At 40.0% G+C, this 21,397-nt stretch overlaps 1 protein-coding gene across 1 annotated transcript in view; it reads left to right on the plus strand.

Moving 5' to 3' along the window:
* Nucleotides 1–2,523: 2,523 nt before the first annotated feature.
* LOC136050882 (protein unc-13 homolog B-like) overlaps nt 2,524–21,397 on the plus strand; it is a 179,898-nt gene continuing 161,024 nt past the window's right edge. Inside the window, exons 1-5 of the mRNA XM_065740061.1 lie at nt 2,524–2,592; nt 6,745–6,862; nt 7,453–7,576; nt 14,795–14,865; nt 18,061–18,118. Of these exons, the coding sequence (XP_065596133.1) occupies nt 2,588–2,592; nt 6,745–6,862; nt 7,453–7,576; nt 14,795–14,865; nt 18,061–18,118 (376 nt within the window). The 5' untranslated portion in view covers nt 2,524–2,587. The remainder of the gene's footprint in view (nt 2,593–6,744; nt 6,863–7,452; nt 7,577–14,794; nt 14,866–18,060; nt 18,119–21,397) is intronic.

Here is a 21,397-nt window from a genome sequence, read left to right on the forward strand (position 1 = left end):
ATTTATTTGTCATAGCAGGTTAATTTGATTTACAGATGTTGTACTAGAGATACTATTTGGGCTTGGTTATTTTCAGGTTGTAGGAGTCTGCTCAGCACTGCTGAGGAGAGATTCTTTGTTTATAAAGAAACCTATATTTCTTCTGGATAATTTGTTACTTGGTGAGCTTGTATGAGATGTCATCTTACTAAGCAGAAATAACTTGTTTTTTGGAAGACTAATTTTAAAATTTCTATGCATAAGCCATATCTAATTGCTTTCCAAACTGTAATCCTATGATTTGCTTTTGGAAGGTGAAATTGGGTACAGAGCAGGCTCTGTCACCAGATCTGTTAAACTGAAGAATACAGTTTCCTGGCTTCCATGCCTCTACTGTGCAGCGTTCTCACGCTAATGTGATATCCTTTGATACTTTGTCACTCAAATGACACTATAACAGGACAAAATCACTAACAGACTTTTTTTCTTCTTTTTTTCTCCTTACAGTAAAAAAAGCTAAACTTCAGGGACCACCAGGTAAGATGTGTTCTGCTTGATTCCACTAGTCTTGTATCTAGCAGCAGCAGCTTTTGTTCACACTGCTGCCTCTGGTTTTCACCCTTCTCATGTTCATGTTTAAAAACAAAGATCTGAAAACATCCACCAGGCAGAGTGAGTGTGTGGCTGTCTGGTTTCAGTGGACAGGGTACCTCGATCCTGATGGGGGCAGCTGGATGGTACTGCAAGAGTGATAGATTCACTTGTGTGATAGTCCATAATGTCTGTGGCTGGGATTGAAATTCCATCTGCCAGGTTTTCTGTCGACATAGTAAAATAAAAATAAGCAGTTGGTGGCACTCAGCATTTACAATCTCAACTAGTGTTTCACTATGCTAGACAAGGAATCCTTAGCAGGTAAATATGTTTGTTGAATGAAATTTGTTCTGTTTACAGAAGAATTAACAGGTTGTTCTTTTCTCCTTCTTAGAGCTCAGTTTTAGGAGGTCTGTAAAATAAATGCTTTAATATTATTAACGGAATATTTAAAGAAAAGAATGACTATGGCATCTGGAACATCACTTTGTAAAGTGTTTAGATGCAAATCAGTTGCACAGTTGTATTCATGATGTATTTATTTACCTGTATTCTCTTTATATAGTAGTTCTCAGGTTATATCTGAAGGCTTTCCAGTGCTCTGGCTTGTGCATGTTCTTGTGCTGTCTCCTTGCCCATATTCCATGTCAGGTCAATAGCTGTGTGTACACAAACATAGCTTTTTTTCCAGGGAAGTAAAGCTGAATATACAGAGTGGAAGTAGACATTATGTACTTTAGACTTTTTCCAGCTGAGAACAGTGCTCAGAGCTGCACAGTATTTGTCCTGTACTGTAGCTAAATGAAAGTGTATGAGGGCATGGCTTCAGTAACAAGCCCAGTGTCCCAGGAGGATGCAAAGTAGTCTGTAGATAGCAATTAGGGAATCTATCCTCCAGTGACTCCTTCTTGAACTTCTGGACCATGAAGTTTCTCTTTCCATCCTGTCTGTTAGGTTATTTGAAGCTAGATGCAGAGGTATGCCATAGTAGCTCACAGCAACGTGGATTTTGACAGCATTAAAGTGAACTGTGGTGTAACATATATTGGGGTACAGCAGAACACCCAAGTATTAAAATTTGTGCACTGCTTTATAGCTACTTGTTTTAAATCTTGTTTGATGAAACTGATAGGTCTGAGGTAGTAACTGTTCATTCTCAGATTCTGATATTCAAACTTTGTGTGTGTGCCTGTGCTTGGATGCTTTTAGTCTTACTAGCGAAAAGGTAGTAGGAATTAGAAAAAACTTGGATGAGATTTTTTCCTTCACATTTAGAAGACAAAGAAAAGCATCTAAACAAACCCCGTATTGTCAAAATAATGAGTATAACACAGTTCTTCCAGGTCAGCTGGTTTAAGCAATACAGATCAGTTTTAGCACACTCAGCATAAATCACTATTTTCCTTCTGCTCCTGTCTTATCTTTAAAGTTTTTTTTGTGGACTCAAATGGAAAATCCAGATAGTATCTAGGAGAGCAGCTAGGTCAGAAAGGAAGAGATGGCATGATCAGTACTATTGCTTCTTGCTTGTATCCCTTGCATGTTTGTTCTAGCTCTGCATGGTCCGCATTATGGGCTGTATTTCTTTGGGCTGTTTCTTCCTCTCATCTGCACTTCTGGGAGCAGTCATTCAAAATGTTAAGAGTTCTTCAGGATTTTACACTTGTTCTTTTGTCCCTGACTTACTGCAACTACTTAGTTGTCTGTTTTTATGGACTTCTGTTGAAGTTTCATTCACAAGTTTGTAGAAGATGAAAATCACCTTGAACGTTTTCTTAAGTCATCAATGTCTTCCCACCTGGGCTTCTGGTTTTGGGTCCCCATAGGTTGCAGTGTATGGATTGAAAACCTTGAAATGTTGTGCTTGTGTGGTAAAAAAAATAAGCTGAAGAAGATAACTTTTGCCTCTTGTTCCCCAGATAAATTCAATACCTATGTGACCCTGAAAGTGCAAAATGTGAAGAGCACAACAGTAGCAGTGAGAGGTGACCAACCATGCTGGGAGCAGGACTTCATGTTGTAAGTACTGTGCTGTGCAGTAGTGAGGTGGCTATGGAATGAAAATACTGACGCTTCTATGGAGATGGAGTTCAAGTGGAGTCAGTGAAATGCATGAACTGGTTACAATTTAAGTAATCTGCTTTTCTGTTGTACACAATGACCTGTGTTCAAGGAGATGTGGGATGGAAGATGGTTTCTGTGATGCCATGGACTGGTGGGGCAAGCCTGTGTCTTTTAATGTTACCAAGTTCCCTGGATGCCTGTTCTGAGACCTGTGTGGCAGGGTGCAACAGGGGCTGGCTACTCCTTTGAGGATGAAAAGCCAGCAGCAGAGTGCAGTATGACAGCTGGCAGGGCAGGAGCTTACCAGTCAGTGCTGAGTCCCATGGTACTCATGGAACATGAGCAGGGTAGATCTAAGGACCAGGTGAGCTTCTGCTGCGAGACCAGGCCGTCAGATAAGCTTAAAGTAATGATGCAGCTCTGAGGTTAAGCAGGGAGTGCATGTTAGAAAGTCAGACTCAGGATTATGTCTGGTACTGGTAATCAGGGTCAGATGTAGTCCTGCAGGGTCTGGACTGATAGGGTCTATGGCCAGGCATGGAATGCAGCTGTGGCTAAGCTGGTCGAGCACATCTGCAACTCAGGTTAGGTTGCTTAGTGTTAGGTAGCTTACTGAAGGCCCATTGCTGGGCTTAAGTGGAGCTCCTAGGTCATGAGGAGAAGGTGTGGAGGTGCCCTGATGATGCTGGTCAGGGCAATTAAGACCTGTGAATGCACTCAGGGCCTATGGACAGTGATCCTTGTTAGCTCTTCTTGCTCAGATTTGCATGTTGACATTTTCTACTATTAACCCGCTGTCCACAAACATTCTTTGAAGCTCCCCTTTAGCTGTGGAAGGGCTGTCAATCCCTGCCATGAAGAGCAGAATCAGTTCCAGCTCTCCCAAAGCTTCTGGTGCAGTTCCTAATAGTCCATAGTGTGTTTTTTGTTGTTGTTGTTGTTGTTGTTTGTTTTGTTTTGTTTTGCTGGTGAATGAATGGTTCATTGATATTCCATCTGGTTCTGTTTCTATAGCTTGTAAGACAAAGTGAACAAAGTTTACTAAATCCTGGACTTTGAATGTTGGTTTTTTTTTTCTTTTCTGAAATGGCATGGACTTGCTTGTTATTTTGGGGAATCAAGTGGTGATTGTCTTGTGCAAAACAGCTGTTGCACTGTTTTGAGAGGAATTGAGGTGTTTATATAGTCTCTGCAGGAAGAGGTGCTCATGGTGTTTAACAACTATATTACCCAACTCAGCAGCAACTTAATGTTCCCTGAAGTGGGAAGCTTTTGTTTCTTGCTGCCTGGATCAATACAGTGTTGCTATCATAGCAATGCTCATCCCCCCAATTTTTGTGGCCCTCATTTACTTTTGGAGCAGCTCCTGAAGTGTGTGCTTCTGAAAGAAGAGTTTGGTATCTGCGGAAATGTGCTCCTGAATTGCACTGTCATCTCAGCTTTACCATTCCTGTTCCTGTGGAGCCTGTGGCTGCCATTAACATGATCCATGTAGAACTGGGGTAAGGCTGCAGGAGGGGGTTGTACCTGTCTGCCAAGTCACAGTGCTAGTACCTGCACTACTAACTTCTTCCTGTGTCTTGTGTTCAGCCCATGGGCAGAAACTAGCTATAAATGTGTCTGAGCACCTATAAAGCTACTCAGCAAGGATTTAAGAATGGCACTTGTTTGTGCTGGATGACTGCTCTCATTATTGCTCCTCCTCTTTCCCCTGTGTCAGCTCCTGGAACTACTTTCAGATTGCAGCTGAGGGTTTAGCACACTGTAAGGTCACTGTGCCACTCCATAATTAGTTGCTAGGGGATATGAAAGCAGAGTATTAGCTGAACTACCTCATCACTATCTTCCCTGATTTAGACAGGAAGCAAGTGCAGTTTCTTTGATGTTTCTTTAAAAAAACATATATATATATATATATATATATATTGCATGTGGCAGTGAACATATTTTGCATGATGCAGTTGTGCAAAATTGTGACATTAAATTGTCCCAAGAAAAATACTGATTTTCCAACATGACTGTTTATTAGCTTGCTTTTATTCTTTCTGGAGTTGGAAAAGATTTTGAAACACAATAACATTCCCTGTTTGAAGGATGCTTTTGCCTGTTTCTATGCAGGATAGTAAAAGAATACAGTGCAACCAAGAAGATGCTTTCTGTGTATGGCTTTTTTTGCTTTCCAGCTCCTTGTGATAAATAGCAATTCAGAATTTGGTGCTCTGGAGATGTTTGAAATTTGCTCATTTACTAGACCAGCAAAGCACTTCAACATCTTCTTTGGGGACATCTTCTAATTTTGTAGCAGCTTTAAGTGGGCTGTATATTTGCAGCAAGCCCCTTTGTTGTGAAAGTGCAAGCTGTAACGTTAGAACATAATGGTTTAATGGTGTAGAAATTGTTAAAATGTCTTTCATTCAAATCTGGGGGGAGGCAGGGGGAAGGAAGTGAGGGACATCAAATCAAAATAGCTCTTTTGTTCTTTGAAGCTATTCTGCATCTAACCAGAAGGTGGGGATAGAGAGATACAGCCATAGGCAATCAAAACCATTGTGCTGAAAGTCCATTTATTTTTTTTTAATCTGTTTTGCTACCCTTTGTAGATCTGTGCAGAAACCTGGTAGATTTCTTGCTCTGTCAGTGTATGTTGAAGCAAAGAATGTGGTTTTACAGTATGCCTGAAAATCTCGTAAATTTTTCTTCCCTTTGTGGCTTCACACTGGTCCTGCCAACAGAAAATCAGTGATTTTTGTTATTTCAGACTTACCTGTGCAATTGGTCAGATGTCATTTTCCCAGCAGGCAAGCGGTGGGAAAGCAGAGTGGTGACTGCGCAGTTATTAGCTTGGCTGTACTGAGTAACTGTATCCAAACTTAGAACCATAGAGTCACTTAGACTGTACAAGATCTTCATGATCAGCAATCCAAACATCAACCTGAGTCCCATCAGTAAACCGGGTCCTTTAGTGCCTCTCTTAAATACCTCCAGGGTTGGGGACTCCACCACCTCCTTGAGCAGTTTCACAGACAAAGTAGTCTCTTGTTGTGAGCAGTCTATGGGATAAAGCTAAGATTTGCAGTGGTTATTTTTTTGTCCAAGATGACAGTCTACTGAACGTAGCAATTAGTGTGCCTAAAGCTTCCTTTTTTAAGCTTAGCATAGATGCACTTGTCCAGACAGAAAGACAGAAGGCAGCAGCACTTTGTGCTCACAGTGTCACAGTGTCTACTTTATGAATTTTCGGTTGTATAAAGAGATAAAGAGAAGTCCTGAGCTCAAAGAAGAAGGAGCATAGCCTTTGTCCGTAAGTGAGACAATACTGTACGAACAGTTCTCAATACATTTCTTTTACCATTCAGGTTGTGCAGCTGTTATACTTTTCTTAAGCAGGCAAGTTATAAATTGTCATGAAAAAGGGAGGCATTAATGTTAGAAGGCATTGGGGAGAAGTGAATTTGAGATGCATCCTCTGCCCAATGACAGGGAAGATAGTATTTCTGAGAACCTAGCACCCAGTGGTTGCTTGTCTGTATTGCTGTGTGTTGCTGAAGATTTACATGGTTCAAAGCCTTGTGGTACCGTGCAGAGGAACAAAGTAACATGGCTCTGTGCAATTGATAGTGCTGCTGATGCAGCTGTACAGTGTTTGGGACTGTTAATCCTGACATTTGGTATCTGCAGAGATAGGTAATTAGCATATTTGAACCTGACAGAGTATGCTTATGTTGCTGTGTTTCTGAGGGTAAGAATGCACCCACTGTGCATGGAGTGGCTGCTGATGAAGAACAGCTTGCCATTGTTTCAACTGAAGATGTATTTTCTCCTCCTGAGCAGGTAACTGTTGAGTTTCCAAATGGCAGTATATACATGAGATAGATCAGGGTTTTGTTTCGCAATCTTTGTTTAGTTAAACTATGGGAAATAAGTCATTAGAAATTAAGTGTCCCCTACAAGCATGTGCGGTTGTGACTACACTTGTACAAGCTGTCTTCAGCTTGACACAGCTGTGTAGAAGGTTTTAACTGTAATAATTGCACTGCTAATGCAGAACCAAAAGTAGAAGAATTTTGTGTTCAACTTCTTTCTCACCTGTGCTGTCTTTTCTTGCAGTGAGATCAGTCGGCTGGACCTGGGCCTAATTGTTGAAGTATGGAACAAAGGTCTTATCTGGGACACGCTGGTTGGGACTGTGTGGATTGCTTTGAAAGCCATTCGCCAATCTGATGAGGTTAAAATGACACACAAGCTTTATTTTGACAGCTTCAGGGTTGATAACGTTACAGATCTAAACTGATGCAGATCAGGATTTTGCTTCTAAGCAGAACTTCCACTTGCAAGGCCACTAAGATCGTGTGTAGGAAAAGGACTGCATTAGCATCTTTTTTTATTTTTAAGTGTTGTTTTAAGTTTCTTATTTTGAAGAAGGCCATCAACAGTGACACCAAAACTGAAGTTACGTAGCTATCTCTGTTCTCACAAAGATCTGAGAGATAAGGTTTAATCTGTTGAAGAAGATGTATATTTGACATGTCTGAGGTCTTGAGCACTGATTGCTTAGTCTGATGCTCAAAGATCTGTATGTTCCTGATAAAGAGAGAGAATGTTATAATTGCCATGATAACAGGCACACTGACTTCTAAGATAATCTAATCCAACCGTTCACCTATCACCAAAATTGCCCACTAACCCTTGTCTCTAAAAACACGTACTGGAGGTTGGTGAGGCTCTTCCTGGACTCTTTATCTTAGCGAATGTATAAGTGTGACTGCAAAAGGACATGCCAGACAAGGCACTTCATCTATGGCTTGTGATTCACAGGAAGGTCCTGGGGAGTGGTCTACTTTAGAGGCAGAAGTTGTAATGAAACGTGATGAAGTCTGTGGAACGAAAAACCCAACTCCTCACAGAATTTTGCTGGACACAAGATTTGAACTACCTTTCGGTGAGTGCATTTCAATAACTTACCAAGTACAGAGAGCAAATGCTTGAGAGCAAATTGAGTCTTACAGTTCTGTAGCAGTAGTTCACTGCAGATCAAATTGCTGGTGTTCATTCATCATTTGGCTATTTTATTACAAGATAAGAATCACTAGGGAAAAACTGAAGGTCTGACTGTGTTGGAATGTTTAGACTAACAGCAATTTAAGAAACTTTATAAAATTTCAGGACTGTACATTCAGACGTTCTGTTCCTAAACAGAGAACATTTATTTCTTTGTATCTAGATACATTTGGCTCTAGAAGGGTTAAGTGCGTTGTTAGAGCTTTTTTGAATGAGGTGTATGTGGAAGGTGCACTTAAACCCTGCTAAAAGCACACAGTTCAGTTAGTGAAACATTAATGCTCAAAGCAGCTGAATGTTATCATTAACAATGTATATAAATAACTTGGTGTCATAAGAATAACTGCCCTTCTGGTAGTTACTTCTGGTTGAAAAGTACAGAGTTTGGAAAAGCAGCCAATTGAAGCAAATACATCTCAAGTGTGCTTTTTGTTTTTAAGATTTATTTTTTCTTCCTTTAGTGAGGAAGGCAGACCCTTGGGATCTAGAAAAACAGATCTTAGGATATGTTTTTGTGGTTTGTAAACCATAGTTCTTCCTTTCCTTCCCCTCCTTTTTTTCTGTCTTGGGCACTTCAATATTTCAAAATTGTCATTGCTAGGCTCATCTCTCCTCCTTTGCCTGTTGCTTGTTTTTTTGTTTGTTTGTTTGTTTGTTTGTTTTTTTTCTGCAAGTAAGCCCCTGGCAGAGGGAGCAATTTGCTTTAAGGACTGGTGGAGCACTTGTGCAGTGGTTAGCATTCAGCCAGCAGCTGTCATGGCTGGCCATCTGTTGTGGAAAGAAGTTAGGTCATCTATTACTCTCATAACTTCCCTTCCTGGTGCAAGGCAGGATGTGGGCTTTGGTCCTGCAGCACTAAAATCAATGTAAATCGTATCTTGTGCTCTAAGAACAAAACTGGGTATGCTATTTTGAGTTCACAATCAGCTGGATGGAGGAAATTATGCTGAATGCAGTGCTTTGTACAGGTAGCAAGCAGTGCTCTTTAACTACAGTCCAGTCTATAAAGGAGAGAAGGTATCTGACATATTAAGTTGGCTAATGTTAATGTGGAGCTCTCTCTTCCCCACAAGAACCCTCCTGCTGATCCACTGCTATCACACTGTCAGTGAGGAATTTATTACTGAAATTGCTATTTTGTAAGGTGAGAAGCAATTGTTTCCTTGTGGGATAAAATTCTGGTTCTTTGGGGCAAATGTTTTGGCTTTTGAGAGGGAGATGACAGAGAACATGCAGATAAAGGTAAGATATGTAGCTGTTCCCTTCTCATCTATGTTCATTCTGATGTTGCTTGTAAATTGTCTCCGATATAAAAGAACATGATGCTAGGACCTCTTTTGTATACTTAGTATCCGAAAGAGGATTTACTTTCTTCTGCAGTTCATGTTTTAACTTTAACATTTTGTGATTTTTCAAGTACACGAAAACAGAATCCCTGTAAAGGGTTATATGGTTTAGCACCTGAATTTGACAAATGATAAATATTTCATGTAGTAGCATGTTTTCTTGCTATTATGATGCCCAGAACACAGTCCTATTGTTTCATTTGCTTTAGAACTATAATATATAATTCTGAAAAATAAGATTTCATGAAGAAAACCAAGGATATTAAGTAAACAATGAGAACACTGGGACTTTTCTGATTTTGATACAACACTTGTCCAGTGTTTTGTAGTGTCTAGGAGACAATGAGAGCTTCTTTTAGCTCTTCTCAAGACTTCTGCTGCTCCTCACTTGAAGAGTGCTACTGTCTTTCTTAGAACTCTGTTTTGGGATGTTTTTCTTAGGAATATAACATCTACTCCTATAAACTCCAGCAGTGCTTCCCACTTCATGGTGACCGTATGTCTGCTGCAATTGCCTGTAGAGTAGAGGGGGATACAGTGGGATGGATCAGGTGCTGTCTCCTTGCCCTTGTGGTACTGTGGGGCTTGGAGGCATGCATGGATGGAGGCATCCATAGGACTACCTCTGCAACTCTCTTGATGCAGACTGAGTTTCCTGACCTCCCCCTGTAGTTGAGGGGTTAGCAATGCAGTCTTTTTATGCCCCACTTGTTAATACAGTGTTGTCTTATAAGCTGGAACCTGCTGCTTCACACTCACTTGGAGATCTAACTGGTTCATTTATCTGTTGTAAATGTTCATAGGTTAGCAGCTCTGTAGACATAGCGTGTTTGCAGTAACACTTAAGAACACTGTGCATCATGTTTTGTTTCCCCTGTGAAGATCTTCTGTCTGTTACAGATGCAGGAGAATCTGAGTGATGCGTGTGCGTATGTGCAGCTTGTACTGCTTCCCAAGACTGGTAAAACACATCTGTCTGGGATGGCAGCTGTAAAGCAGTGTGAATTTCTGTTTGGCTGTGTTTTTGGACTTTTTCCATTGCTTCTGGCTGCTTTATTTTATTTAGGCTCGAGGATGCACACAGATGCCGTATTCCAGGTTGCTCAGTATGTATAACAAAAATGTTTCAGTGCATTTCAGTGGAGTTTGAGAAATTTGTGAAAGAACAGAGAACAAATCTGGAAGACAAAGAAGGCAAAGTCCTTGATATAAAGCGTGATGGTATATGCAGTCAAGCAAGAAGGAAAAACTAGATTGTTTGCATTGTATCTTGAGTTGTTTTGTTCTTTCTGCTTCCATTTGTTGTGTTTAAGAATTCTCTTTTCCTGGTACTCTGGAGAAGGGTGGCAGTTAAAACTGAAAGAAATGCAAGAGCATGCTGATGCTGATAGTGATAGTACCTGATTTAGACAATTAAAATATTTTTTCCCCTTTTTGTTTCCATGTGAATTTGATTTTGAATGCTTGACGGGCTTGAAGTTGGGAAGCAGTCCTCTCCTTAAAGAGGCTGGGGAGATCTGCTGTAATCTCTGCTGTGCTTGGTGGCATGAAATGATTTTTCCTCAGGTTATCCAGAAGTCCAGCTTTGCTCCTGTTCAGTTTTGTAATGGTCCAGAGAATATCTGTGTTGGCTTTCACATCTCCATGAAGTGTACTGCTGGTTCTGAATGCAGATCTTGCACGTCTTCAGTAGTTGTTGGTATGGTGTTAACTTTGTGAATAAGGGAGAAGGCAAATCTGAGCCTTTCTGCAGTGAGCAAGTGTGTGTGACTGGCTGTGTGATTGGTTGCTGCAGACAACCAGACTCACCTGTATGTTCTCTCTGCCAGTCCTGTGTTCTGAAACATTAGATCTTAAAGAAACAGGATGGCTGGAATGCAGCAAAGCGAGAGCTTTTTGTTCCTCAACTAGAGCACTTTGTGTCTGTACCAGTTTTTCTAGTAAGATAACTGGAGTGAAAATGCTTTCAGTATCCTCACCACTCACAAGCTGGAACCGTGCTGATATGCATTTGACTACCTCATGGAGTAAAAAGACTTGGTTGTTTTATTATCTTGGGAACTATACAGAAACAGAAATGCTTGGCTCTGCAGAGGTATTTCAGTGAGAATTTCTGGAAGGGCAAGAAATTGGGGCCGAGAAGAGAAGAAGCCAGGTGAAGGCTTGTAAAAGTGTGATGAAGGAAGTTGTATTTTTTTATAGCACTTGAGTATGCCCCAGCCCACAGCTTGCTACATGAGGAAGAATTCAGGTGGCACAAAGTGATGTGTGAGAAGCAGAGCATAAAGCTTTGGACCAAGCCCTTCCAGAGTGGAGAGAAGCTTGGTGTTGCTCAGCAAGGAGAATGAACTTGATCTCTAGAGGTTCCTTCCAAACCCAGTGGTTCTGTGAAACTCCTGGTTATAGCAATCTAGAGATCTCTGAGCAGGAATACTGTCAAGTTTATGTCTGGGGCAGGAAAGGAGAGGGGGGTTGAAGTCCCTGCCCTGCTGGATATGAGGTCTTCCTCCCAACCAGCCCTTTCTGCTCTCTGACACCAGGTATCCAGAGGGAGAGGTATTTCAGCTTTCATCCAGGGGTGGCAGTAGGAGCAAGATGAGTGATATGTGCAACCTGTTCATGGTTGTCAGGCTAAGAAGACCAGGAAAGCTAGGGACTAGGTCTGCACGTTTCCTTTCTGTTCTTGTTCAGCAGTTTTGTTCCATTGACATATGGCCTTGCTCCTCTTGTTTGCCGAGCATGATATCAATGCAGTCCTCAGCTGACATCAATTAGATGGCCTCTGTTTGGACTAGTTCAGCTTCTTGCAAGCAAAAGTTAATGTAGCAGAGTAACTTGGACTTGCAGTCATAGCCATGTAGTGATGCAGGAGCTGCCCAGTGACTGTGGCCTTGTAAATGGCAAGGCTGTGGTCTCTGCATGAGGGATTTTCATTCCCTGCACTCCAAAGAACCAGTGTCAACAAACAAGTGACTAAGGTTTTATAAAAATGGATTGGGAAACAATAAGTAGTTAAAGTGAATTCTCAAATAAAAATCAACATTTCTCTCTCACTGAGCATTTATTCTTCTGAACAGGTAACTTCACTCAGTTTAATAGTTTCACATTTAAAGTTTGCAGTAGCTGTACTGAGATTAGTTTTGATTACAAGTTTTCTTAAGATCAAAAAGATGTCCTAAAATAGCTATTATCTAGACTGTGGCAGACTTAATTACTACCTTGCATAAGAAGCTGTTTTTCCAGAATAGCAGCAAACCTGTGCTAAAACACAGCTCAATTTGTGAAAGAAACACCTTGGATACAAGATATGAACAACAAACCCAGGACAAACACAGTGCTCTTTGTTGCTTGGGCGTGCAGCCAAACTGTAGCCTATGGGAAGATGTTGCAGTTTCCTCTGAGACCACTGCAGTTTATTTAGTGTTGATGGTAATCCATCACTTAATTCCTCCTAGGTCTCCTTGCTCTAAATTGCAGGTTTTCAAGATGAATTGTTTTGGCTGTGACCTTTAGTCCTTCAGTTTGGGCATTCTGTCCTTATTTACAGCTGTGATGGCTGTCAAGGGCAGAATGCCATAGATTTTTCTTTACTATTTAGATTACTTGAGATCTTTTTTGGAGTTTCTTTTCCTCCTAAATCTCATTAAGTCATATGCTCAGTTCAGTTAATTACTGACTTCTTTCTAAATCCACTGTTTCAGATATCCTTTTGAGTGTCATCCCTGATTTGTGCAGAGTTCATCTAAGTTATCTGTGCAACTCTGGTCTGCAGCACTGATGATTAAAAGTAGTTGTACTTTTCTACAAACGCTTAACTGTGGAAGGCCCTTCTATATTTCTCCTACTTTGTTTTTTAATAGCATGTATCAGCAAAACAATGAAGTGTACATCAAAAAAGAGTAACTGACTGCGTGTGTTATGGTTAAAATAAATTACTTTGGTCTCCCTGCAAGAAAGGAGAAACAGATTTTCTGTTTTGTACTTATTGCAGGTATTCGTGACACCGGTGCTAAGTTTCTAGTACCCTATAAAACCTTTTCAGGTAGGGCCCATTTTGTCTCCATTCTCTGGGTCAGATTCTGTTCACGAATAGAAGTGTTCCTCTCATAAAAGCGTACATAGTCCATGGAAAATATTCTGAAACTTAATATTATGGAAAATCTAGAAGCATTCCTTGTTCTTGTTGAAAATTGTTAAATGTTCATTTACACTGGCTGCTATTTCCTCTAGATGTTTTGGAATCACTGATCTCAGAAGAGGGTGATTGTGTGTCTGAGAAGACACGTGTAGTCCTGTAAGGAGAAACCAATACTTGATTCTATCTGGAAGTGTTATAAGCGTTTATCTCAGTAGCAAAAGTGGATGTAACTCCTAGTTATTGTATCAGGACACAATCTAAGTCAACTTCTCAAATTCTTGCCTTTGCATGCTATTGTGGCTATAGATAGGGTAAATCTTGTTGCAGGAAAGTAAATTCATTTAGAAGCCAAGAAGCCAGGATGTTTACAGCTAACTAGGCGCATGTATGAAGAGTCCCAAAAGATGGGAGAATTAGTTGAAATGGCATTTATTTAAGCTTCATTTGACTGTGTTTGGGACAGTGAGACTTCTAGGGCTGATGGTGTTTAGCTGGAGTGGTACCTGCCCCTGCTCCACCATCCTGTATGTATCCTGAAGTTTCTGCACTTGTGTAATTTTGGCATGGATAGCTGAAATTCAGTAGTCATTTGCTTCTCCTGGTGGCAAGACCAACTTACTACAGTAAGTTGGTGAGTTACTACATGATGCTGAGAGTGGCTTTTTTTTTTTCTTCCTTTTTCCAGTGATTTTTTTACAGATTTTTTCTCTCATCCCTAGATAATTTATTTAATTCACCTAGGCTAAGAGCCTGAGTACTTTTCTTTTATCAGGTTATTTCCGTTGGTGTTGTGCCCCTCTTGCTCTACTCCTTCAACATAGTTTCATCTGTGTCTTCAAGGGTGCCCTCTGGGAGGTGAAGTCTTGAGTGATACGATTCTGTGTTCCCTTCAAACCATTAAGACTATATTACTTCAAAGTGTGAAATAGAAAATAGCTGCAAAATAAAGGTGGTAATACTTGCTGTCTGCTGCCAGTCATTAACCTGGTAAATCTAGTAGATAAAAGGGTTGTTATCGTTGATTTCCTAATGAAGCTCCATTGTGGTAAAAAAACAAAACAAAACAAACTAGGAGTGTGCTTTTATATTAATATGACTGTCTTATTACCTCACAGGATCCAGCTTATCACTGCCTAAGGAAAACAGGACTTCATTGTTTTGATACATTTGCGTAATACCATGTACACATATATGCTATCCACGAGGAGTCCTTGTACCTTTGAGGTTATAAAAGCCTGCAGAAGAGTCTCTTGATCTTGCTATGTGTTATTAAGCACGTAGCAAATGTATTATGATGAAATGGTTCTTTGTACAATGATTATTTGAATTAAATATGAACCAGTCTTGTTCTTTCCTATCTTTGTCCAGTGTGCATTTGGTTAATTGGTTTTAAACATGAAAGTAATGTAAGCCTGGAACCGTGTTATTATTTACAACATTTATTTTCCATCTGAGTGCTAATGTAGCTAATGTAAGCAGTTCTATTGCTTCAAAATTGTGTGGGTTATTTATTTTGTGTTACGATCTCGGAATATTCTCTTTGTTATATTGCTTCTGGTAATAAAAGCGAACTTGTCTGGCTAATAAGATGGTGCTTCATATTCTTTTGCTCTAGATATTCCTGAAGAGGAAGCCAGATATTGGACCAGAAAATTAGAACAAATAAATTCACTGGGAGATGATGAGGTAATTATCTGAACTGAAAGGTGAATGTAGCCCTGACTGGACTATAACTTGCTTATATTCTTTATACTGGATCCCTGTGACTGAGATAACTATTAACGTTAACATGTTTCTTGTGAGCTGTTTACGGGGCAGTTTTCTCAAGTTTGCTGTTACCATTACACAGGTAAACATTTTTCCCCGTGTTTCTCCCACATAGTGAGAACTACTCTGTTTTTGTACATTGCACACAAAAGGAAGTTAACATCATAGGATGGCTTGTGTTGGAAAGGTTCTTAGAGCCCTCCCAGACCCTGCCATGGGCTGGTTGCCCACCACCAGCTTAGGCTGCCCCAGTGCCCCATCTACCCCGGCCTAGAGCACCTCCAGGTATAGGGCATGCCAGTTTTCTGGGCAGCAGTGCTTCACTACCTTCTGAGTCAAGAATTTTCTCCTAACTTCTAACCTAAATCTCCCCTCTCTTAGTTTAAAGGAATGCCTTGTCCCATCACTATCAGACTATCATGCTTTATCTCACAAGTAAGTGAAACATTTTTTGACAGGCTGTACTAACTTTTATTCATTTGTGAAATAAAGTGTTTTTGCAGTTAGCTTCTTTTGGGAAGTAGATAAAGTGAAACAGTGAATCTCTGTTGAAACTGATGCACTGTTGGAGGGAAGATTTTTGCCCTAACCCAGTTATTAGTGATTCAGTTTATGGATCTTGTACTGTAACACCTGCTAGCTGTCTTTGATTTCCTGGATTTTCTTAGTGTTTACTTGGCTAAACCACTACAAAACTAAAGGTTGTGATTTTTATCAGAGAGCCTGGAACAGTTATATTATTTTAAAAGCTTTATCCTTCATGCTAGTGTGGTGTCTGCAAAATGAGATTTTACTATTGCCTATGGTGGAAGTTCGTTGTTTCTGATGTCTTACGTGCTGATGTCAACACTGTGAGTAGGAGAGTGGTGCTTGCTTAGATTCTTAGTGAGCCTCTTTCCTTAGTAAGACAATTTGTAAAATCTTCTGTCAGTGGCTTCAGAAAGTTTTTCTGAAATTATTCATCTCCTCTTGAACAAACCATTCAATTTGTAGATGGAGAATATAAAGTGAATTTTCTTTTTGACTGAAGACAGAATAATATTTGGATGGATAAAAACAAGTGTTTGAAGGTGACCTCATCCACTTTCTTTGAATTTTGAGGATTTATTTGAGTTGATAGAAAACTCACTCTGTGATTAGTCATGTCAGTGATAACTGCTGCTGTGCCCCCCTGCTTCTGCCGTGCAAGTCTGTTCCTGGTACTTCAGTGAAACACAAGTGCCCTCTAGTGCTTCACTGAGCCTGTATATGCTGAAAGATGTCCTGAGGTTTGATGGTCCCCTTCCCTGGAGTGTGACCCATCTGCATGCTTTCATCAAATATGAATAAAAAAAACTCTCTGTGCCAAAATGATCACAGATTTATTATGGATATTCCCCTTCATCAGTGAGAACGTTAAAAATGTATGAACGCTTGTCCTGTATCTGACAGTAACCCAGAGTGATCAAAACTTTCTTGCATATTTCCTTAACTTGCAGTGACTGCTAGCTCTATAATTGCCAGTGCTGGTATCTTCATATTTCACAGCACTTGATTTTTCTTCTGTGGATGTCAGTTTTATTTTGAACTCACCGCAGTTAGTTATGTAGCAAAGAATTCAGCTACTTAATTGTGTTCTGCCTGAAGAAATAACTTGTTTGCTGTAAGCAAACAAGCCCTTTTTGTTTGTTTGCTGTAAGCAAACAAGCCCTTTGTTATGAAACCAGCTCCGATCAGGTTCATTTGGAGAAACTGAATGTCTGATCCTCGTTCACCCTATGCCACTCAGCTCTACAAACCTTTCCCCTGCATGGCTTTTGATCAATATGGTGGTATTTCATAGAGGAAAAAAATTCTCTCTTCTGTGTGTTAAGTTTATCTATCTTTGCATGAGACAATGGATAAACAGACTGAAGTTGCAAAACCATATCCATGATGCAGGTTCATTCAGAGTTTGTATGGTGTCATAAAATGCTTTCTAGTCACTATTCCTATAAACATTTAATATTCTGCTTTCTTTTTGGAACTACTGATAGCCATTGGGCTGATGCCTTAGAAAGGGTAAACTACTGCCTCTTTTGAATCTGAGTGTGATCCTTCAGAAACTGTTACTGTCCCATGCCACTGAAATCACTCATCAACAGACTTGCATTCACCACTTTATCAACGAGTTACTGCTGTGAAATCCAGTACTTCTTGAATAACTCATTGGGTTTGTACATTTTAAATGGCGCAGATCTGAAGATGGCCATAGCATGTTCTGCAGATTTTCATCCTCCATGTAATGAGCTAGTCATTAATTCCTTTCCAAACCTATGGAGAGGCTGACTGGCAGCACTGTTTTGCAACTGGTACTGCAGATTGAAAAGGCTGGCACTTTCTTTGTCTTTGGACACTTTATACTTGGCAAAGACTGTTCTCATTGTTTTGCCCAATTGTCCTAATTTTCTCTTCTCTTTGTAACGCAACACAGAGGAGAAAAACAAAATACATCAACTTGCATTCCTGTAGGGAACACTTTGATGAAGTAACAAACAGCTTTGTGAAAAATCAAAGCTGGTTAATTGAAATATGCCTGTGTTTTCTAATTGATTATTAAACGAGATGCAAAAATTCTTCACTTTGGACATAGAGTGGATCACAGAAGTGTTTGCACATGCTGGATAGGCAAATATTGTGCTTCTACCCTTCTGGGCATGCTAGTTATCCAACTACTTCAGTCTTCTAGTGCAACGTTATTGTGAACATTTGTTTTTGAACTGCTGAAATTGTAGTGGAATGTATAAATAAATAAATGGACTTATGCTCAGTTCTGAGCTCCTGATAATAGTGACTATGTGGGAAGTGGATCTTAGAGATATCTAATTTGAGCTCTGTGAACTAAGAATAGGGCCTGTGCTTGTAGTAAGGCAGACTACCTTAACCAGATGTGCAGTTTTTTTAACCTCTGGTTTGGGCATAAAGAGGAGAAGGCACCTGGGAATAAGTTTTAATGTGGGTATTAAAGAGAATACTTAGCATTTAGATCCTTATGTTATTTTATATGAAGTGTGACATTTATTATTCTGAAAACCGTTTCATAAAATTACCATTTGTTTTCTTAATTGTGTTCCTTCAAATTTTTTTTTCCTTCAGTATTCCTTTCAGGAGGAGGTCCAGAAGAAACCATTGCCCAGTGCTGCCTCCCAGTGTTGTAAGTTAGACTTCACTTTTTTCCTCTTTTTTTTTTTCCCCTCTTAACAGTGTACTTCACTTGCTTGTCTGGTTAGCTGTGAAATGGTAGCACATCTGTGCTTTTTTATAACTGGAAAATTTTAAAAGTTCAAGTCTCTGAAGCAAAATCTTTTCTTAGTTACTTCTTACTTAGTTCCTTTTATTCTTAGAAAAATTGTCCCTAAAAATGTTAGTTTAATGACTCTGATGCTAGAAACTGAAATGATGTATTGGAGTCTGTAACTTCTTTGTGTCTTCCTTTGTTAGGAAAACAAAGTGTTCAAAGTCAGCTGTATTGTCAGACCCCTTAATTCCAATGCAAGCAAAAAAACTGGATGCTGAATTTTCTTCTTATAATTGAGCAAGGCTGTGTTCTCTTTAACATCTTGTGTTGAATATTGTTTTTACTACTTCGAAGTTTTAGGAGAAGAAAAATAGGTGGTTTTGGAAATCCTGCCAGTAGTGCATTTATCTCACAGTGCACCTGAGGCTTTTTAACTTGATATCATTTTTAATGATATGCTAATGGATGATGAAAAATATTTGACTATTTTCTGCTTATCCCATCTTGCATTTTTTATAGTTCTAAAATAATACAAATTGTATCTGTATTGTGGTCTGCAGAATTAGATTTCAGAAGCACTGCTTTTAAAATATAATGGATGAAAGCTCAGTGATGTCTCTTATGAATGTAGTATCTATTTAGGCAGTGCCAATTTAATACAATTCAAGTTCATAATTTAAACAAATCTTTTATCCTCTAGTTAAAACTATACAAGTCCTGCATATCGCACTTTCCAGGCTATTTATCCATTATGTTGATTATAAGATCTCTACAAAGCTGCTAACATTAGGAAATGTTAATTACTATTTACTTTTTTTTCTTTTAGGGATTGACTAAAACTCATTTTTATGTGTGCTTTAAGACTGTTATGAAGAAAACATGGATGCTATCCATTACCTAGGAAATCTGAAAGTATTGTGTAGCTGGCAAATGCACAAAGCCATATGAGAATGCATGATAGCAGTGATCATGGCAACACCAAATGTCTCGTTTTTGTTTTATTTTTCAGAGTATAAAAGTGATTTTTAGAATGAAGTCAGGTAGGGAAGAGCAGAATTTATTTGTAAAGAGAACAGATAAGAAATGCTTTTGAAGAAAGTGAAATATTTGACTAAATCATGATAGCATAGTGCACAGAACTCTAGATGTCAGAAGACCAAAGAAAAACAGTCTGATAAAAAGTGTCTAAGTAATAAGAAAGCTGAAATGACTGTCCTGTTTCTTATACCTTGAACTTTGCTGAGAGTGTGGTTTAGCTGACTGTTCTAAATACTGTGCAGCATAGGTAAGCTAGGAGGAATGCTGCTGGGTAGGGAAAGTAGCTGCACTTGTTTCCATGGCATGTTGCTTTTGCATCCTCAAGCTGGTATCTTTTCTGGAGTACCAGCTCATCTCTTGCAGAGCTACAGCTGACCTTTGCGTTGCCTATTAACAGCCTGCATCTTGCTAGAAAGCAGCATTTTACAGTGATGAATTGAAGGACACTGATTTGAGCAATTAATATCACATAAAAATGTAATCTTTCATGGGATTAAAACAGTCATTAAAATGGCAATGTTAAATATTAAATAGCACCCTGTGGCTCATGTATTTAAGAATTTCCTAGTGATTCAATAATCTTTGTGGCAGTGTGTGTACTTCTGCTTATCTGCTGCCAGTGAGAATCTGACATCTATGAATATCTTGTTTGCGTGGTCAAATACGAAATAGTCATTCAGTGTACAAGCACTGTGGAAAAATGAACCCTGTGCAGAACAGTAAGCTTGCCTGGATGTTGTATAGGCCTTTGGAATCTGAGAACTCAACACAGAAGATGCATTGACTATGTCTCTATATTGAAAACTGCTCTGACCTTTGCATATGACGCAGGTGCTCAATCCCCTTTTTCATAGGAACAGAGTGGGTGTCCTTCCTGAACCTCAAATGTTCTGAGCACAGAATGTTCTTTCTTAACATGTGGGTAAATAACTGATAGATATATTTTTAGGTGTAATAGAAATATCCTCAAGAACATTTGTAAGACTCTTTCAATTTTCCACCTTGATGTGGTAGTTGAGATCTGGTCGCTGCTGCTAGCAGGATGTGATCATCTGGATCACAGGACTGCATGACTAGAAGGAGCAAAAACCAACTAAGTATGAACACATCTTGTCCCATTAGAGTATTACCCTCCAGAGCCTCACCACCATGGCAACACTCCTTTGGGAGCTCTGTGACAGCCTTATGTCTGTATATTGTGGCACCCAGCTTGCACCTGGTGCTGGAGGTGAGGCTGCTCTGCACAAAGGGGATAGTCCCTCCCCCCTTCCAGTGGCAGTGCTGGGCCTGAGGCACCCAGCGGACAGTCAGCCCTCTTGGCTTCCAGTGCACACTACTGATTGACATCCAACTCACAGTCAACCAGAACCCCCAGCTACCTTTCTGTGGAGTCTGCTCTCCAGACTCTTCCTCCCATCTAAATACAGTCAGGGCTGTCCTGTCCTGAATGTGGAAACCACCACTTGGACTCTGCCTAGCCCTCCAGTTCATCAAAGTCTCTCTGCAGACTCGCTCTCCTTCATGGCAATGTCAGCTCCTCCAGATTTAGTGTCATCTGCAGACTTACTTGGTATATACCTTCAAATCCTGTATCCAAGTCGTTGATGAAATCATGGAAGAGAAGGTCCTAAATTCATGGTCCTAAAACGGACCCCTGCAGATCCCTGCTAGTGACAAGCCATCAGCTTGAAGTAACCCTCTTTATTAACCCCTTGATTAATCCCTGACCTGTCTGCTGATTGTTTGCCCATTACGTTGTTTTTCCTAGTTGTATGCTGAACATTTTGTCCGGTAGGACACTTGCTGAAGTCCAAAAAGATTAAATCAACTGGCTTCCCTTTTGGGGAATGTTGGCCTGACTGGATGGAGATGGTGTCTTTGGGACTCTTTTCTCTGAGTTAAGATATGTTCCCTTGTGGAACCACATTACTGTTTAGGGGGATGGATATTATATTTCTGCCCTGTTCTGCTCCTGTATTCTCCGTACACATCAGAACCCTTTCTCAAACCACCTTCTCATGGTTGTTTCCCCATATCCTTCCCAGGTACAACATCTTTTATTGCACTGGCACCAGAGAGGAGCAGAAAGATGTGGTGTTGTGTAGAAAATGTTAGCTGCTTCTGAAAGCCAGCATCTAGTCTCTGGGATGGCTTCTC

Source organism: Cyrtonyx montezumae, unplaced genomic scaffold (assembly GCF_038088225.1).
Source record: "Cyrtonyx montezumae isolate F1298 unplaced genomic scaffold, pur_monq_1.0 scaffold_25, whole genome shotgun sequence".
Classification (NCBI taxonomy): Eukaryota; Metazoa; Chordata; class Aves; order Galliformes; family Odontophoridae; genus Cyrtonyx; species Cyrtonyx montezumae.